This window comes from Ovis aries, chromosome 13 (genome assembly GCF_016772045.2).
Source record: "Ovis aries strain OAR_USU_Benz2616 breed Rambouillet chromosome 13, ARS-UI_Ramb_v3.0, whole genome shotgun sequence".
Lineage (NCBI taxonomy): Eukaryota > Metazoa > Chordata > Mammalia > Artiodactyla > Bovidae > Ovis > Ovis aries.
Window position 1 is genome coordinate 27,785,274 of NC_056066.1, and position 18,892 is coordinate 27,804,165.

General features: G+C 46.8%; 1 protein-coding gene across 9 annotated transcripts in view; it reads right to left on the reverse strand.

The window, feature by feature from the left end:
- The window catches only part of FRMD4A (FERM domain containing 4A), a 703,559-nt gene that overhangs the window by 94,983 nt on the left and 589,684 nt on the right, over nucleotides 1–18,892 (reverse strand). For all 9 annotated transcript variants that reach the window (XM_060397374.1, XM_060397375.1, XM_042230562.2 and 6 more), the window contains 4 exons: nucleotides 15,207–15,290; nucleotides 9,673–9,738; nucleotides 9,355–9,412; nucleotides 4,246–4,332 (listed from right to left, as the gene is read on the reverse strand). In XM_060397374.1, coding sequence (XP_060253357.1) covers nucleotides 4,246–4,332; nucleotides 9,355–9,412; nucleotides 9,673–9,738; nucleotides 15,207–15,290 — 295 coding nt within the window. The remainder of the gene's footprint in view (nucleotides 1–4,245; nucleotides 4,333–9,354; nucleotides 9,413–9,672; nucleotides 9,739–15,206; nucleotides 15,291–18,892) is intronic.

Here is an 18,892-nt window from a genome sequence, read left to right on the forward strand (position 1 = left end):
CGGAAAGGACCCACTGCTGGCCGCAGGGGTGATCCTCAACTCTGGCCCCCATGTCAGGATTCACTGTGAGGCTTTCTAGACATACAGCAGTGGGGACAGAAATGAGGGGGGCAGGATCAGGGGGCACTGGGGCCTCTCTCCATTCTGAGAGTTTCATGTGAGTTTCCGATCTTTCGCTGAAGACAGATTTGGGGCACTCATATAAATGTGAACTGGTGGTCACTACCACGTGCCTGCGTCTCCTTAGATCCACAGGTCTGGAGCCTGGGAGTGTGATCTGTGCATTCAGAGACTCTCAGGTGCCTTACAGGGAAGAGAAGTGGCCTTTTATGATGGTGATGGTGCTGGCTGTGAGCAATAGGGACAGGAGCCTTGCCTTGTGTTCCCTGAAGCTGGGACCTCTTCATTACAGCTCAGGCTAAGTCTTTAGGGCCCACAGCATGTCTCAGCAGAGGTGGATACCCCTTGGGCTAATGAAATTTCTGCTCTTTTCCTCATGGGCTTTTCAAAGTTCTTAATTTTGTATTCCAATTGCACATTTATTTCCTAAGAGGGCTCCCCAAGTTATAGCAGAATCAGGGTGTCCCGGTCCCCAGTCTGCTCTTCAGCCTCACAGGGAATGTCACGATGGGGAACTGAAATTCACTTACAGCTACTGTAACTTTTTCAGTGTGCTGAGTACCTCTCCCGCTCCTCGCTCTGTTCAGTTATGATTTGGAAATTGATACTGTCGAGCTCCAACTGAAAACTCACTGCCTATCTGCCAAGGCTCCCCGAACGTCCCATCAGCCTAAGACAAGGCGTGTCCTAAACTGCTCTTCTCTCCCCTTCTCTAACATCCCAGGATCTGGTCGATCAAGAAGCCTGGGAGTTGTTCCAGGTTCTCCTCCTCCTCTGACTGCCATCCTCTCAACCCCTGCCATTAATCAGTCACATCACCTTCTAAACATCTCTCTTCCAATTCCCCTTCTCCACCCCCAGCACTGACAGCCACCCCCAAGCCCCCACCAGTTCAGACCTACACTAGTGTAATGATGTCCCAGTCTGCAACTATTATCCTGTATCACTCCACTTATCCTCCACCAGCTGTCAGAATGATGCTCCTCTGGCTATGGAAGTCTGAAACGGCCACTCATCTGCTTCAGAGACTCCTGCTGCCTCAAAGAGGATATCTTCCCAGCAAATCCTCAGGATTCTGGATGCTGGAGCCCCATCAGCCTCCTCTCCTGCTACGTTCCAGCCCCAGTGGTGCCACGTGCTTCTCCATCACGCCATGCTCCTCTCCTTCAAGGTGCTTTCATGCACACCTGTGTGTCTCCTCACCCCACTGGTCCATCTTCAATACCTCTGACACCATTGTAAGATACAGCTCCTTCTCCGTGCTGCTGCTACATCGCATCAGTCGTGTCCGACTCTGTGCGACCCCGTAGACGGAAGCCCACCAGGCTCCTCTGTCCCTGGGATTCTCCAGGCAAGAATACTGGAGTGGGTTGCCATTTCCTTCTCCATGCCCAGTCAACTCATCATCATCCCTCATGCAGACCTGTCTTATCTGTAAGATGCAATTATTACACCTCTCTTTCTAATAGCCTGGCAGGACCTGAGGACCTGATGTGTGTGTTATCTCAGAACCCTGCAGTCTGCTTGGAGCATAGAGGGTATGCAATACACATTTCTGAAGGAATGAAGAAACGAATGAATAGTGACTCTGATGGCCTGGTTGCCCCTCAGTGAGTGACAGACTTGAGAATCCCAAATGCTTCCTTGGAGGACACGAAGCAGGTAACATTTTCAGTAACAACCCAGTTTGAATACAGTGAATATACTGAATACATGTATTCACCACCTGCATAAATTCAACCAATGAGAGTAAATTCTCTTATTCAAAGGGTGATTATTCACACATTTTGCTTTCCACTTTTCATTATTTTGAAGTCTCTTTTGGAGTCTTACAGGAATAGTTACAATTTATTGAACCCCTGTGCTGCATTTTGTATGTTTCACAAATATCAAGGCTACCTCACTACATCTAAAACCTTCATTAGCACCTCAATTAGAGAAACAAAGCAAGCTTAGACATTAATAAATCGAACTGAACATGTACCAGCACTAGTTAGCACATTTTTCAAAAACATTCAGAGGGAGAGAGGAGTTTAACCATGGGATTTTAATGAATTCCACTGTAGACCCCAATTGTCCAAGCTGGCCTTGGTCTCCACCAGCGGGGCAATTGAGAGATGCATACGTTGTTACTAGGACTGGGTTAAAGGATCTAGGAGTATCTGTGGCTCTTGCAAGCAGAAAAAATAGCCAAGCATGTTGGAGAGAGGGGACAGTCAATGTACAAACGAACTTATTTACAAAAGAGAGGCAGACTCACAGACTTAAGAGAACGAACTTAAGGTTGCCACTGGGGAAAGAGTGTGGGGAAGGGATAGTTACAGAGACTGGGATAGACATGTGTACACTGCTATATTTAAAATGGATAACCAACAAGGTCCTACTGTATAGCATAGGGAACTCTGCTCCGTGTTATGTGGCAGCCTGGATGGGAGGGGAGTCTGGGGGAGAATGGATACACGTACATGTATGGCTGCGTCACTCTGCCATTCACCTGAAACTTTCACAATGTTGTTAAACAGCTAGACTCCAATATAAACGAAAAAGTTTTAAAAAATAAAAAGAAGAAAGGAGTAAAGAGAAAACTCAAAAAAAGCACAGAAATTTATAAAGGTTATAGAGAAAGAGGTAGAAAAGAAACAGAAAGTTAAGAGTGTTTGAAGAAGTACAGACCCAGTGACTGAGAAAGACAAAGAAGAAAAAATAAGAATGCAGAGTCCAAATCATGTATTGCAGCAGGAAACTGGAGGGGTTTTGAAAATAGTCACAAAACAATCATCCCTGGAACAGCCAGGTTCCTCCTGAATTATCCCCAAGGAAGAATTCCTCCATCACAGGCTCAGGATCTTTTCATAGAACTTAACTGACTTACTGATCAATTGAGTGAAAATCATCCTCAACACAGAGCCATTTTTTCTCTATCAGTTTAATGAGAAGCTGGCTAGGGGCAGATAGATGTCCACTGGATAGACTACAATAAGCTCGGATGTGTAGCGTGGATTTCAATCCCGCTTGTGGATAAAGCAGCTTGGAAAGCATTTTACAGTGACATAATGAAATCATACGGCTTTCTCCCTCCAAAAGCAAGTGTGGTTTTGATAGACTTTTAATCTGTATTTCAGGGTCTGATTCTCATATCATCTCCCCGTTTTTTCCTCTGCCTGGAGGAGCTCAATGACAGCTCTCGCCTCAGAGACATTTTTTCCATTATAATTTTTCAATTTGTTCTGGTCTGAAAAATGTGTAGAAATGAAAACAGAAAATCCAAGTCCTATGTCCCCTTCAAACATTCTGTTTTGGCTTTACCGTGACTCTATACACTCTATTAAGCTTCCCTTTCTTTTTTGGCAAGTGATCTTATTTCTTCCAGATTTCTGATCACTTCTAATATGCCAGAAAATATTTACTGGATTGGCAGGCAAGCCTCTCATGCTTCTTTATTTTTCACCTCTTTTTGACCCACAATCTCTTCTTTTAGGTCCCCCACCCCTTTCTAAAAAAAAAACAAAAAAGAAAACCTTTGGGAAAACTCAGATTAGCCTCAGGATTCAAGAGAGACACTCCTTCACATTCCCATTAGCACAGCATCCCAGAGAATGAAGGGCCAGAATGGTCTGTCAGAGTCCCGTTGTCCATCTGCTCTGGGTAAGCTGACCTAGTCTTCTTTTTCTATATGCGCTAAGTCACTTCAGTCATGTCTGACTCTTTGTGACCCCATGGACTGCAGCCTGCCAGTCTCCTCTGTCCATGGAATTCTCCAGGCAAGAATACTGGGATGGGTTGTTATGCCCTCCTCCACGGGATCTTCCCAACCCAGGGATCAAACTCGCATCTCTTGTGTTTCTTGCATTGGCAGGCAGGTTCTTTAACACTAGCGCCACCTGGAAATCCGTCTTCTTACCTTAAATAATTTTACAGCTTCCATTTCCTTAGTGACAGGAAGGAAAAGTATTTGCCCAGAGAAGGCAGACTGGATGAGTCTGGAGTAGTTTGTATACACTGCGCTTATCAGGAGACTGGGGAGCCCAGAGGCCCTGAGGCTGCATGACTACAATTTTTGTCACTTCTCAGCCTGTTCCTCCCTCCACCGGAGCACCACTAGCCCACCAAGGAGAGCATGCTTACCTTCCTGGGCTTGACTTTATCATGGTAGTCATACTGGAAGATGCCTTTGTAGCTCAGGCCCAGCCACCACGGTATCCCCTGCTTGTCCTAGGACATCAAAAGGAGCACGGGTAAGCATGGGACCAGAGGATAGAAACATGAGCCAAGAGACCTGCTTCATCTGAAGACAAAGGGAAAAGCAAATTCCTTCAAAGGGATGGAGCCCATCTCTCTACAATTTACCTTGACAGATGTGCTCTATCATCAAAGGATGCTCAGTGATGTGACTTGGAAAGTGCCCTGGGCTGGGGACCCAGCTCTATTCCTAACTAGCAGCACAGCTGTGGTTCTCTCCCCCATTCTGAGTCAAAAGCGGATGCCTTGTTCTCTGTTCTCCTTCGAAGACTTTAGGTTTTCAGCGCCACCCCCCCATCCCCACTAAAGAAAATCCGAGAGACGCTGAGCACTGACAAAATGACCTTCCGAGCCGAGAAACTGTCATCAGCAGTCAGAGCTGGAAGGAACCACGGAAACTACAAAAGGTGACTCCCCTAAAAATTGTGCCTTAAAAGATTTTATTTTATATTTTTTTACAGCGGTTTTAGGTTCATGGCAAAATTCAGAGAAAGGTACAAGGATTTCCCATATATTCTTGTCCCTACAGCCTCCCCTATCAATAACATCCCACACTGGAATGGTACTTTTGTAGTAACTGATGAACCTACACTGACCCATCTCAGTCACCCAGAGTCCATAGTTTCCCTCAGGATCCATTCTTGGATTGTACATTCCATAGGTCTGGACAAACGTATATAGATACGTATCAATCATATAGTGTTGCACAGAGTATTTTCACTGCTCTAAAAATCCTGTGTGTTCTAGCTATTCATCCCAGGTTCTGGCAACCAGGTTTGTCTTTTCCAGGGTGTCATTTAGTTGGAATCATACAATATGCAGCCTTTTCAGATTGACTTCTTTCACTTAGTAATATGCATTTAAGACTCCTCTAATTTAAAAAAAATTTTTTTGGAGTAGGGTTAATTTACAATGTTGTGTTAGTTTCTTCTGTAGAGCAAAGTGACTCAGTTATACATATATCAACTTTTATTTTTTCTTAAGTTGTGCATCTCTTCCTTATGTTAGCTATTTTTTTTTTTGATGTGGACCATTTTTACAGTCTTTATTGAATTTGTTATAATATTGCTTCTGTCTCATGTTCTGGCCCTTTGGCCCTGAGGCATGTGGGATTCTAGATCCCTGACCAGGGATTGAACCAGCACCCTCTGCATTGGAAGGGAAAGCCTTAACCACTGGACTGCCAGGGAAGTCCCAAACTCCTCTCATTTTAAAGGCAAAGAAATCATGCAAACGTTGCGTCCTACTGTGCTTAGGACCCTCCCTTTCCCCCACCCCCTCCCCACTGCCCCCAGCAGGCCGATGGCAGTGCAGGGTGAGCAGGTGCTTCCCAGTGTATCCTGCTCACTTACGAGGATAGTGGCTTCTGGGCTGGCCTGGGTGACTCAGGCTACAGACAAAGTAACAAAATTGAAGCCTAGACACTCCAGGGGCAGAATGAGAAACGTCAAGACCCTCTGTTTATTCCTTTAACAGAGACTTCTGGCCCCCAGATGGTTAATCTCCATTCAAGTAGGGTGATTGTTAATGAGAAGATCCCAAATGCTAGGAGCTGGCAGCGGGCATATCAAGCAGCCTTTCCCTGGATTTGTTCTAATTGCCACATGGATGAATGGCCTAATAGAGCCCACAGCGGATATCCTGAAAACTCAAAGTTGGCTTCAGAGTTTTGTGGGGCATGAGTGTGTGCTTCAAGGTAAACACAAAGATAAAAAGCAAAAGAACTACATTTTTAATTTTTAGAAGAGCTTCTAAATTTCTTTAAAGGTATAAAGCTCGCGTCTCTGGAAAGTGCCCATGTGATTGCACTGGTTTTGGAGAACAGAATAAGAGGACAGATGAAGGCCACTGTGGTTTCAGATTGTTGAGGCAAGAGGTGTCATCACACTGAGACGTGGCAACTGTGAAATTTACAAGGAAGGCCACCAAACAGTGAGTCTCGATATAGTTGCTTAGGCTCTTTCTCCAAATAAGTGGGAGAGTAATCCCTCAAGCTTGAGATTCCAAGAGTCAAACACACAGGCACACCTGGCACCTGGAAATTCACAAGGTCTGCTTCTGGTCTCTCACAAACAGCAAAGGAGCATATTTCTAATGTTTCATTGGATGGCAGATAGCGTGCATATCAGAGGTTGTCCTTTTGTCAAGTTCCAGGGCTGACAAGGAAACAGAATTCAGGTTTACGCTGTGTTCGTAAAACCCAGATGAAGTTCTATTTGAAAGCCTTTCCATCTAGGTATCTCAATCTATCTCAATAGTCTTCTAATCCTTAGAAAATTTTTGTGGAGTAGTTGGTGAAGCAAATTTCTTAATCTCTATTTTATTTGTTTATTTTATTATATATATACACACGCATATTATCTTCATTTATTTATTTTTGGCTGTGCTGGGTCTTCGCTGCTTCTCGGGATTTTTCTCTCATTGTGACAAGGAGGGGCTACTCTCTGCTTGCGGTGTGCCAGCTTCTCAGCGTGGCGGCTTCTCTTGTTGGGAAGCGCAGGGTCCAGGGTGCTTTAGCTTCAGTAGTTGTGGTATATCCGCTCAGTAGCTGCAGTTCCCAGGCTCCAGAGCACTGGCTCAGTGGCACATAGGATTAGTTACTCCACAGCATGTGGGATCTTCCCAGACCAGGGATTGAACCTGTGTCTTCTGCACTGCTAGGCAGATTCCTTACCACAGAGCCACCAAGGAAGCCTCCATTTACTTTCAATATGTATTTATTTGTTTAGCTGGGCCAGGTCTTAGCTGCAGCAAGCAGTTGCCATGTGGGATCTTTCACTGTGGAGCCTGAGCGCAGTAGTTACAGTGCAGGGGCTCCTGGAGCTGTGGTGTGGGAGCTTAATTGCTCTGCAGCATGTGGGATCTTTGTTCCCTGACCAGGGATTGAACCTGTGTCTCCTGCCTTGCAAGGTGTTTCCTCAACCACTGGACACCAGGAAAATCCCTTAATCTCTCTTTTAATTATGAGCAGCAGAGGTGAGATCATGCTTAGAACAAACAGCGAATCAGAGAATGGAATGGAGTCAGGGATTCCTGAATTACTGGCTCCATTCATGAATTCAGACTTCTCCGCTAAACATCACTGTGGAATATTTCCACAAGTGACAGAGAGACTCACAGTTTGATTTCTGTGATATGCCTCTTTTAATAATGTCAGGACTATTGCTGGGTCCTCCTGTTTCCTTTATGGTAGCAAGATGGCAAAATGGGCATGGGCTCTAGACTTGCTCACAGTGTAAGAGTTGAACCCTGGCAGCCAGCAGGGGGGATTTTGAATCTCTTTTCATGACTAATTCAATTTCCTTTTGGGGAGTTGACAGCCCACTGATTTCAGTGGCCATATCCCTGGGCAGAGCAGTAGAGAGACTGTCTCCTTAGATGATTCATACTTTTTATGTGGGACAGAATTTAGCCCAGAAGGCCAGGTCATACTTCTCATGACAAGACTATAGCTTAGACTTGAGAAAGGCAGGGATGACTGCCATGGTTCTGAGTTATATGCATCATGGTGAAGAGAGAAGAGCTTCCATTGGTGGGAAGGGTGTTGGAAGGACATCAGGAAGAACTGAACCACTGCAGGCTGTGATAGATCTGGAGATGAGCTGCTGGGTGGGACTGGAGTCCCCACATATGCCTCAAAACTGGGCTCCACAGATATCACTCTGATATCTGTTCCCATCATGGAAATGCATACATCCAACTACTCAGTTCAATTCTCAATAAAGGCACTTGGTAAATATTTGCTGGGCACCTACTACATGCCAGGCTCTATGCTAGATTCTGCTGGATTCCAGAAATATATAACATAATACAACACAGTCTTCGCTATCAGAAGGCTGCAGTTTAGAGGAAGACACAGGCCATTAAATGCACACCAAGGATGTGCAAAATGCCGTTGAAGCTGCCGTGGGTGACATAGTAATAAATGAAACACAGCACACTCTGGTCTAAAAGAATTAAAGTCAGGTGGGTCTTCCCTGGTGGTCTAGTGGTTAAGAATACACCTTGCAATGCAAGAGATACTAGTTCGATCCCTGATCCAGAAACATCCCACACAGCACGGAGCAACTAAGCCTGTGTGCCACAGCTACTGAAGCCCGAGCACCCAGAGCCAGTGCTCTGCAACAAGCAGCCACCGCAGTGAGATGACCAAGCACTGCAATGAAGGGTAGCCGCCACTCACCGCAACTGCAGAAAGCCTGCATGTAGCAGCAAAGACCAGTCACAGACAAAAAATAGAGTAACTAAGTAAATCTAAAGAAAAAAAATACAATCAGGTAGAAACATGGGGAAGGAAATTGGTGGAAGAGCCTGAGAATACTGGGTTGCTTGGTGGGACTGTCTTGCATTCAGAGGGGTTTTCTGTTCCTTTTGTCCAGACTTGGGGCAATGACTTTGATAAACTTCACGTCCGGGTAAATGAAGGAAAGGAAGTAATCCTTTCTCAGGATAGAAAAAAGAGCCCGGGAACATCATTATCCATTATTTCAAAGGGATCCCAGTCTTGGACATTATGTATCAAATGTAAAAGAATTGACAATGGGGCCAGTATCACAATGGACTTGCCATCAGCATATTTAAGAAGATAGAGGCTGTTGATTTCTCAACCCATAGTCCCACTTCTCCTATTTGGCTGCCTACGTGGCATCTGACCACTGAGAGAAACACTGCTGATTCTGCTTAAGTTTTTGTTCTCTATAGTTCCTCGGAATCTTCCTACTGAGAGGCTCTGTGGTCCTGATCTCCAGGATTCTTCTGAGAATTGAAAGGAAGTAGGCATTTGTCACACCCACTTCACAAAAGGGAAAGTAAATTTTGGAGAGTCTTTGAATCAAGGCTTACTACACTAGGGGGAGGTGGTGGTGTTCCATTGTCCCAACTCCCCCAGCATGCAATCCTCCCAAAACCCCAAAAACCTTCACTAAGATTAAAAAGAAAGAAATGAAAATCTTTTTTAGGGCATATTGGCAGTGTTCACCAAATGAGCTCACTTACCTTCACTGCGTAATAGTGAACCCCATAGGTTGGGAGAGACTCTACGATGCTCATGTAGCTGTGAAAACAAAACAAAACACACATACACACACACACACACACACGCACACACACACGTGGTCATTCAGCAGAACTGGTATCATACACACACTGGTGTCTGTGTGTACATGATGAAAGCTCTCAGAATGGTTATTTACTTGAAAATTTAATGGAACCACCACCCCCTGGAGTCTCTCCCAGAAGAACTGAATAACCCTGACATGTTCTATGTGAATACACACACAAGGTCATCAGCACTGGGAGGGCTGGGGTACTTACTTGACGATGGCTTGGCCTCTGGTCTGGCCATTGAGTTTCTTGTAGTGCTCGATGACCCGGTCCTCACTAGAACGAGAAAAGGAGTCTACCTCAGTCAACAGGTGATGGCCCCAAGCGCTCCTTGTGAAAAGACCATGAGCCCCACATCCTCACAAGAAGCTTCAAGGAGCCAACAGCTCCTGGAAGAATGATTGTCCTGGAAGCAGCATTCTGAAACCCAGCCAAAGTGAGATGTCCAGGGCGACAGAAGTACCAAAAGAGTCCACTTTCCCACTTGTCTTTGTCTTGAGTTTAGCTCAGGTTTTGGGGGTCAGACTCCTTGTGGGAACAGAGGATGAAAGGAGCACGCGTCCCAGTGGGGAGGGACATAGGACGAGGACATGCAGATGGCCACTGCTGGGGGTCCACGTGGACGCTCCGGGCAACCTCGGTCAGGCCCTCCTCCCCTCCTAAACTCCAGCTGCCCAGTCAAGGGGAAGCCGGTGCTGACCTCGACAGGACATTCATTCATGGGCTCTCTACCCTGTTAGCAGTTAACGGTTCAGAGTGTCCAAGGAGGATTGGAAAGTTTGGGAATTTGGGGCTGGTTAACACAAATCAACCTCAGATATGCAAATGACACCACCCTTACGGCAGAAAGTGAAGAGGAACTAAAAAGCCTCTTGTTGAAAGTGACAGAGGAGAGTGAAAAAGTTGGCTTAAAGCTCAACATTCAGAAAACGAAGATCATGGCATCTGGTCCTATCACTTCATGGGAAATAATGGGGAAACAGTGGAAACAATGTCAGACTTTAGTTTTTTGGGCTCCAAAATCACTGCAGATAGTGACTGCAGCCATGAAATTAAAAGATGCTTACTCCTTGGAAGGAAAGTTATGACCAACCTAGATAGCATATTCAAAAGCAGAGACATTACTTTGCCAACAAAGGTCTGTCTAGTCAAGGCTATGGTTTTCCAGTGGTCACGTATGGATGTGAAAGTTGGACAGTGAAGAAAGCTGAGCTCCAAAGAATTGATGCTTTTGAACTGTGGTGTTGGAGAAGACTCTTGAGAGTCCCTTGGACTGCAAGGAGATCCAACCAGTCCATCCTAAAGGAGATCAGTCCTGGGTGTTCATTGGAAGGACTGATGCTGAAGCTGAAACTCCAGTACTTTGGCCACCTCATCTGAAGAGTTGACTCACTGGAAAAGACCCTGATGCTGGGAGGGATTGGGGGCAGGAGGAGAAAGGGACGACAGAGGATAAGATGGCTGGATGGCATCACCGACTTGATGGACATGATGGACAAACTCTGGGAGTTGGTGATGGACAGGGAGGCCTGGCATGCTGTGATTCATGGGGTTGCAAAGCGTCAGACACGACTGAGTGACTGAACTGAATTGAACACAAATCAGAGAGCAATAAAAGGCCCACAGCAGCATTGTGAGATAAGAAGGCAGCTACTGGAAGTCAGATGGGGACCCGGTAACCTTCTGAAATCTCAGGCAGGTCTAACATAGCAAGAGGTTAGCTCGCTTCTTGAGGGGCATGGGGGCCTCACCTGCCTGTGACGAGGCAGACGGCGTGAAGGGCCTCCTGGGAAGTGACCCTGTACCTCACTGCCTTTGGAAATGCCAAGCCCAACTCAGGAACCACAGTCCACCTGTTGAGGGGTCAAGTCCAAAAACCTGGCCTCTGGGACCTTGGAACCTTCCTCCTCAGGCCTCCACCTTACTCTTTCTCCCCACAGCCTGTGGACTCCACAATGGGAGGTAATTCCAGGGATGAACCCTCAAGACCTCCTCAGTTGAACTTCATGATCTATGATTCATTTATCATCCCAGAGCAGACAGAAAGCCTTCTTTCACCCACCTCCTATTAGTGAGGCCACTTCTGGGGAACGGAGCACACATCTGTATGTTCATTACTGAGTACTTGGGGGTAGTTTATTTTTTTTCTAGTTACTCGCTTAATCTTCTGTGAGTATCTCTGCATGTTAGTATTCTGAAATTTGACTTGTACAAGATTGGCCCCTGGCAGGAAAGTGTCTTTCCTGATGTCCCAGATGGGGAATGGCTGGCTACGAGGGGCCCTTGTCTAGCTGAGAGTCAAGTCTACGGGGTCCGAGCACCCTCTCTTCAGAAAGGGGCAGATGCAGCCATGTTTCTCCTCAGCTCCCACACACCTCACACCATCACGGCTCTGCACTGAGGGGGACAAGGCCCTCTCCTGACAGAAAATTCTCCAAAAGTGTCCTTGCTGGGGTGACGCCAGCCTCACAGTCCATCAGAGTGGGGTCAGGACATTCTGGGGTCACCCTTCCAGCTTCCTCTCCAGCTGCCCGCTAAATCAAGAGCTGGGTGGGCACACGATGATGTGGCATTTAGGGAGGCTGACCCTCAGATCCAGAGTCAAGCCACACAGTAGAGCTACGAGCCCACTTCCTTTGTACAGAGTCGCAAAGAGGGTCCCCGGCTCCCTAGGCTGGGATGAGGCGGGGGTGGAATTCAATACAGCGCTGTTGTGGTGAACACCAGCACGGCTCAGGAAAAACACCAGCAGGTCAGAAACACCAGCAGGCAGCTGTGCAGCTGTTCATAAACTAAATGGCCTGACCCTTGGGGCCTTGCTGAGCCTGACAGCTGCAGGGATCTGCCACCCCACCCTCTCTAGCCTAGCTTCTCCTGCTGTCTGAGACCCTCTGCGAGGCCTCGGTATCCTCCTTTTTCCTTGGCTCTCCCCTCTCTGTCGGTCCCAGTGGAAACACCATGGGCAGGCATGTGACAGCAGCCGCCACACTTCCTGGGACTCACTCCACTCCCTGTCCCTCCATGGGGACTGACGGATGATCATGGCACCAACCACCCCTCCATGGGATTACTGTCAGAGACCCACCAGCCAGAGGAAATGGAATCCCCAAACACCACTTGGAGGATATGGCGTTACATGAAGCAAAAAGGCAAGTGACCGAGGCTGATGGTGCCCCCAGGCAGGGGCTGGCTCGCGCTGCTAAGGTCAATCATCTCTGCACGCAGGGAACCCAGAAACAAGGCGACGGCCATGGGCTCCCTGTCTCGGAGGAGCCGTCAGCCTGCAGCGGCCAGTGATTTCAGAGTAAAGGACCCCTCATGCCCTGTCTGGGTGTATTTGTGGTCCCGCAGCAAGAGAAGCCAGGTCAGGGCCCTGATGCTGCCTTGTGCTGGGGCCCTGGGCACTGCGTGACTCGACGCCACCCTCCCGTAAGGAGATCACGCAGGGTGAGAAGTCCAAGCCTGTGGAACGCTTGAGGAAAATGAGCAGAGAGGATTACTGGGTGATGATCTGGCATTATTGTGTACCACTCACAACTTTCCAACTGCGTTATGTGCTTGTTTATTAATATTTCCTCCCTTAATTACAGTCTGGATTTGGCTGCTACGGTTAGTCCCATTTTACAGATGGAAAATCAAGGCAGCAGAGCTTCCTGGACTGTCATCACCCCATAGCTCAGAGACATGGCTGGGATCCTAAACCTACTCTTCTGCTCACTAGGCTGCAATGCCTTCCCCGGCCAGCATGGACAGGATCCCTATGGCTTCTTTAGGCCTGAAGCTTGTCCACTGCATCTGCGTGTATGGGCATTTTTTTTTTAAGCTATGCATCATGACAATGGTTCATGCCACTGGCCTGTTTGTGTAGAAGCTGAGCTGTAGAACCTGGGGGCACCTGCTTCAAAAGCATCCCTCCCTTTGTCCTGTCATCCTCCTAGGACATTTAGACAGTAACATGGTGCCTCTGGGTCCCAAAGTGTGGGCCTGGTCACAGAGATGCAGGGCTGTTCTGGCAGGACAGCTAGAGACGTGGATGAGGATGAAGCTGTTCACACTGACGAGAGAGAGAGCACCGGCGTGAAGGAAGGAGTCACGGCTCAGTGAGGATTTCTGGGCACAGAGCAGGCTGTGGAGATAACCCAGAAGGAACCCGGAGACAGGAAGGGGAGAGAGGAAAGGACTTCACAGCTCGGAAAGGAGCAGCCAGGGTGTAAACAACATTTGGAAACATACAACTAAGATAACTGAGGGATTCAGTAGGCTCAAAGCAACTCTGACTCCAGACAAGCCAGCAACATTACAGCCTCTGCTGGCTAATACATTTCACCAGGTAGGAACCACCAGTTCTGTGAACTATCTCCTTGCAGCTCCAGTCCCTTCATCACTGGTTTCCTGAAAATAAACCGCTGGGAGGGCAGAGAAGGTAAGGCCCAGGGAGCATGAGGAATTCGGTAGAGGGCAATTTGTTTCCACAAAAAAGGAAACAAGAGTGCCATCTGGGGTGTTTGTATGCGCACGCTGCCAGGCTGGAAGTTTGGAAACTGACACGTGCAAAGCCTTTGTGTGTTAAACCAATCTTGTTCTTGAAGGCAAATTATAAGGCTCTGAGCACTGTTTATCACACCTACGCTACCAAAGGAAGACTGGCAACAAAACAGTTCAGAGAAATGAAACCGAGAATGGCAGCACACAGGTGGACGCTCCCAGTCTCAGGGTTCAGCCCTTTTATTTCCTGTCCAGCTGCCCTGTCACTTGGTCTCTTGGCAAGATATGGTTTATGTCCTGGAGTTTCACCCTGCTAACGCCCTCCACAGTAAGATGCACCCCATCCCAGCCAAAGGAGTCCCCTGAAGCCATCCCGATGACTGAACTACTAGTCTGGCAACTGGAAAGGTGTCTGGACAAGATGAAATGTTATACACTGTAAACTTCATAAAGCGTATTAGAGAGATGCTGAAAAGTCATATGTTATGATGCAAGAAAATTGACCTGTTCTGTGACTTGTATCTTATTATTTTTAAATAAAAGCCCTTTCAAAAGCCTAGCAAAAAGTGCTTTTGGTTACAGAGTCGTAAGAATGATTAGGAAAGTGGCGTTTTGCTTTCAAAGGATAGTGGTTGGGGCTCGCTGGCCCTACAGTATTTCAGCACACTACCCAGCCACGCAAACCCCACTCCAATGTGACCTGAACCACAATCTGGGAACAGTTCAAATGCCCGATTCATTAAGAATCAGTAGTGTAGGGCCTAACAGAGGAACTATGGTGTAATGTTACACAGCAGCTACATCGGGAGATATGAAACACTGTGGGAAAAGAAAAGAATCAACCTCCCTCTTCTGCAAAGAGGAAACCCCTCTCATTCTCCCACATCTCAAAATCCCACACATCCTGTCATTAAATGACAAGGATCCCAAAGCGAAATTCTAGCAGTCCATGAAGGGATCTCCAAGGAGGCAAGGCATCCAAAGTGAAATTTTAGAAGTTTTCCCTTTTATTAAAAAAAAGAGGCAAAGAAAGAAAATAGGAAAGACAGCTCTCATATTCCTTGTCATTTAAATAAATGCAAAAAATGGTTTCATGAAGGCTCAGGCCACTGGATACAGTTTGGAATCGCTCTCTGATTTGGGACCAGGTTGACCCGTGGTTGTGGGGAGGGTGGACAGTCACTCAGAGTCCCCTGCCTCCCTCAAAGGGGCTCCATCCTTAGGGGGATGACTGGGGCATGCAGAGAAAAGGGGCTTACCAGTAAGCCAGGGAGGGGTGCTCCTTCAGGGCCTGTGTGGGAAGCGCTGGCAGCTTCTTCAGGTCAGTCCTCACCACTTCATTGCTGCAAGACAGGGGCAGACAGGGGGCATGGCAGAAACACACTTGGCCCGGGAGAAGACCACTGCACCACGCCAGGAGACCCGACACCCACCATCTGGTCCTCACACCCCACATCTGTGCCCCTTTAGTGGAAAGTGGAGCTTTCTTTGTACTGATTTAGTTACACAAGGGGACACACAGCATGCAGAGCCCGGTGGCCTATCCTTGTGGTGCGCACAGCAGGGCAGGGTGGAGCCCTCTGGGACGCCTGAGGGTTCTTTTCAAGCCCTGCATGCCAAGCAGGCATAGATGAGTGTCCCTGGGCAGCAGGAATGTGGGAGAAGAGCCACCAGTGTCCCCAAAGTGGGGACCTTAGGGAGCTCCTCGGGACCCAGTTGTGGGCTCTGAGAATGGAGCTGTTTTTGACTGTTCTCGCCTTAAACTGTTTCCCCCACTATCCCATAGGCCAGTTTTCTTTGCCTGGATTAACCACATACTAGAAACTGTTGTCCAAAATCTGACAAATCAATAACATTTGCTCTTTAAAACCAAGATAATTTAAAAATTCATTATTACATAAAATGTGGTGTTCTTTATAAAATGTTATTAGCCTGTAAATAAGGCATGATTTCACTATATTAAGTTATCTACATTCAGAAATCCTTGGTCTAGTGTATCAACCTCTTTCTTCCTAAGTAATAAAGAAATTCCCACTTACTTATGTTTTGAAATATGATAATTACAATATATTTTCAAATTCTCAAAAAGTTCTACTTTAAAAATTTTTTGACTGGAGTATAGCTGGTTTACAATGTTGTGTTAGTTTCAGGCGTACAGCAAAGTGATTCAGTTTTACACATATGTATACTGCAAAATAAAGAGCAAACGTTTCTATGCGAACGTTTCTATGCCACACAGCAGGTCCTCGGTGGTTAACCATTTTGTATTTAGCAGCATGTGTACGTTAGTCCCAAGCTTCTAATTTATCCCCCAAGCCCTTTCCCCTTTGGTAACCATGAATTTGTTTTCTATGACTGTGGGTCTGTTTCTGTTTTGTATACGAGTCATTTGCTTTTGACAAGGTCCAGAAACAACTCAGACGGTGTGAAGCTGATTATTAGGTACTAGAGAGGAAAACAACAGAATGGGAAAGACTAGAGATCTCTTCAAGAAAATTAGAGATACCAAGGGAACATTCCATGCAAAGATGGGCTCGATAAAGGACAGAAATGGTATGGATCTAACAGAAGCAGAAGATATTAAGAAGAGGTGGCAAGAATACACAGAAGAACTGTACAAAAAAGATCTTCATGACCTGGATAATCACGATGGTGTGATCACGCACCTAGAACCAGACATCCTAGAATGTGAAGTCAAGTGGACCTGAGGAAGCATCGCTACGAACAAAGCTAGCGGAGGTGATGGAATTCCAGTTGAGCTGTTTCAAATCCTGAAAGATGATGCTGTCAAAGTGCTGCCCTCAATATGCCAGCAAATTTGGAAAACTCAGCAGTGGCCACAGGACTGGAAAAGGTCAGTTTTCATTCCAATCCCAAAGAAAGGCAATGCCAAAGAACGCTCAAACTACCGCACAATTGCACTCATCTCACACGCTAGTAAAGTAATGCTCAAAATTCTCCAAGCCAGGATTCAGCAATACGTGAACCGTAAACTTCCAGATGTTCAAGTTGGTTTTAGAAAAGGCAAAGGAACCAGAGATCAAATTGCCAACATCCATTGGATCATCGAAAAAGCAAGAGAGTTCCAGGAAAACATCTATTTCTGCTTTCTTGACTGTGCCAAAGCCTTTGACTGTGTGGATCACAATAAACTGTGGAAAATTCTGAGATGGGCATACCAGACCACCTGACCTGCCTCTTGAGAAATCTGTATGCAGGTCAGGAAGCAACAGTTAGAACTGGACATGGAACAACAGACTGGTTTCAAATGGAAAAGGAGTACGTCAAGGCTGTATATTGTCACCCTGCTTATTTAACTTCTATGCAGAGTACATCATGAGAAATGCTGGACTGGAAGAAACACAAGCTGGAATCAAGATTGCCAGAAGAAATATCAATTTGCAGATGACACCACCCTTATGGCAGAAAGTGCAGAGGAACAAAAGAGCCTCTTGATGAGAGTGAAAGAGGAGAGTGAAAAAGTTGGCTTAAAGCTCAACATTCAGAAAACGAAGATCATGGCATCCGGTCCCATCACTTCATGGGAAATAGATGGGGAAACAGTGGAAACAGTGTCAGACTTTATTTTTGGGGGCTCCAAAATCACTGCAGATGGTGACTGCGGCCATGAAATTAAAAGACGCTTACTCCTTGGAAGAAAAGTTACGACCAACCTAGATAGCATATTGAAAAGCAGAGACATTACTTTGCTGACTAAGGTCCGACTAGTCAAGGCTATGGTTTTTCCAGTAGTCATGTATGGATGTGAGAGTTGGACTGTGAAGAAGGCTGAGCGCTGAAGAATTGATGCTTTTGAACTGTAGTGTTGGAGGAGACTCTTGAGAGTCCCTTGGACTGCAAGGGGATCCAACTAGTCCATTCTGAAGGAGATCAACCCTGGGATTTCTTTGGAAGGAATGATGCTAAAGCTGAAACTCCAGTACTTTGGCCACCTCATGCAAAGAGTTGACTCATTGGAAAAGACTTTGATGCTGGGAGGGATTGGGGGCAGGAGAAGGGTACGACAGAGGATGAGATGGCTGGATGGCATCACTGACTTGATGGACATGAATCTGAGTGAACTGTGGGAGTTGGTGATGGACAGGGAGGCCTGGCGTGCTGTGATTCATGGGGTTGCAAAGAGTCGGACACGACTGAGTGACTGAACTGAACTGAACTGAACTGAGAAGGACGTCTTATGTGTCTGGTCCCCAGACCAGACTTTCCCTGCAGACTCACACGTTCTCAGGTTTGGGAGATACTTTAAACTTGTCAAGTTTAACCAGGGGTTTTCAGAGGCTTGACTCCCCCACATGCACTCAGCAGACCTGCATCCCCACTGGGACAAGACATCTGGGTGTCGGCCCCCACTGTCTACCTCTAGAGCCATTGGCAGTCTCCCTTTGGGATGGTTTTGGTGTGTACTGGGGTCTCTCTGTACTGGTCCACCAGAGTGTCTCGAGGGCCCTGCTGGGGAACAGAGGCCACCTGTGGAGCCTGCCTTCACACACAGGTCTAACCTCAGCTATAGTAGCAGCTTCCATGCTGTTCATGAAAAGCAAGGCAAAGCCTGACGGCCTGGACATTGGACAGTAGCATCTAAAAAGCAACGAGACAGGTGCTCAGTAGATAAATAGAAAAGGAAGAAGGAATGCTGGAATCACGTGACTTTCTGTGGGTCCCCAACCAGCCAGAAACACTGCCTCCAGCCATGCCTCTTGGATGCCAAGTGTCACTGGGCAAAACCACTTCCAGACTTCGAGTTCACAGACATGGTGACAAAGAAACACATGGATGCTGCTCCTCGAAAGGGCATTTTTCAAGTGGACTAAGAAACAGAAGCCTTTCCCTTCCCCAGGGGAGCTTTCCAACCCATGGATCGAACCCAGGTCTCCTGCATTGCAGGTGGATTCTTTACCAGCTGAGCCACAAGAGAAGCCCCACA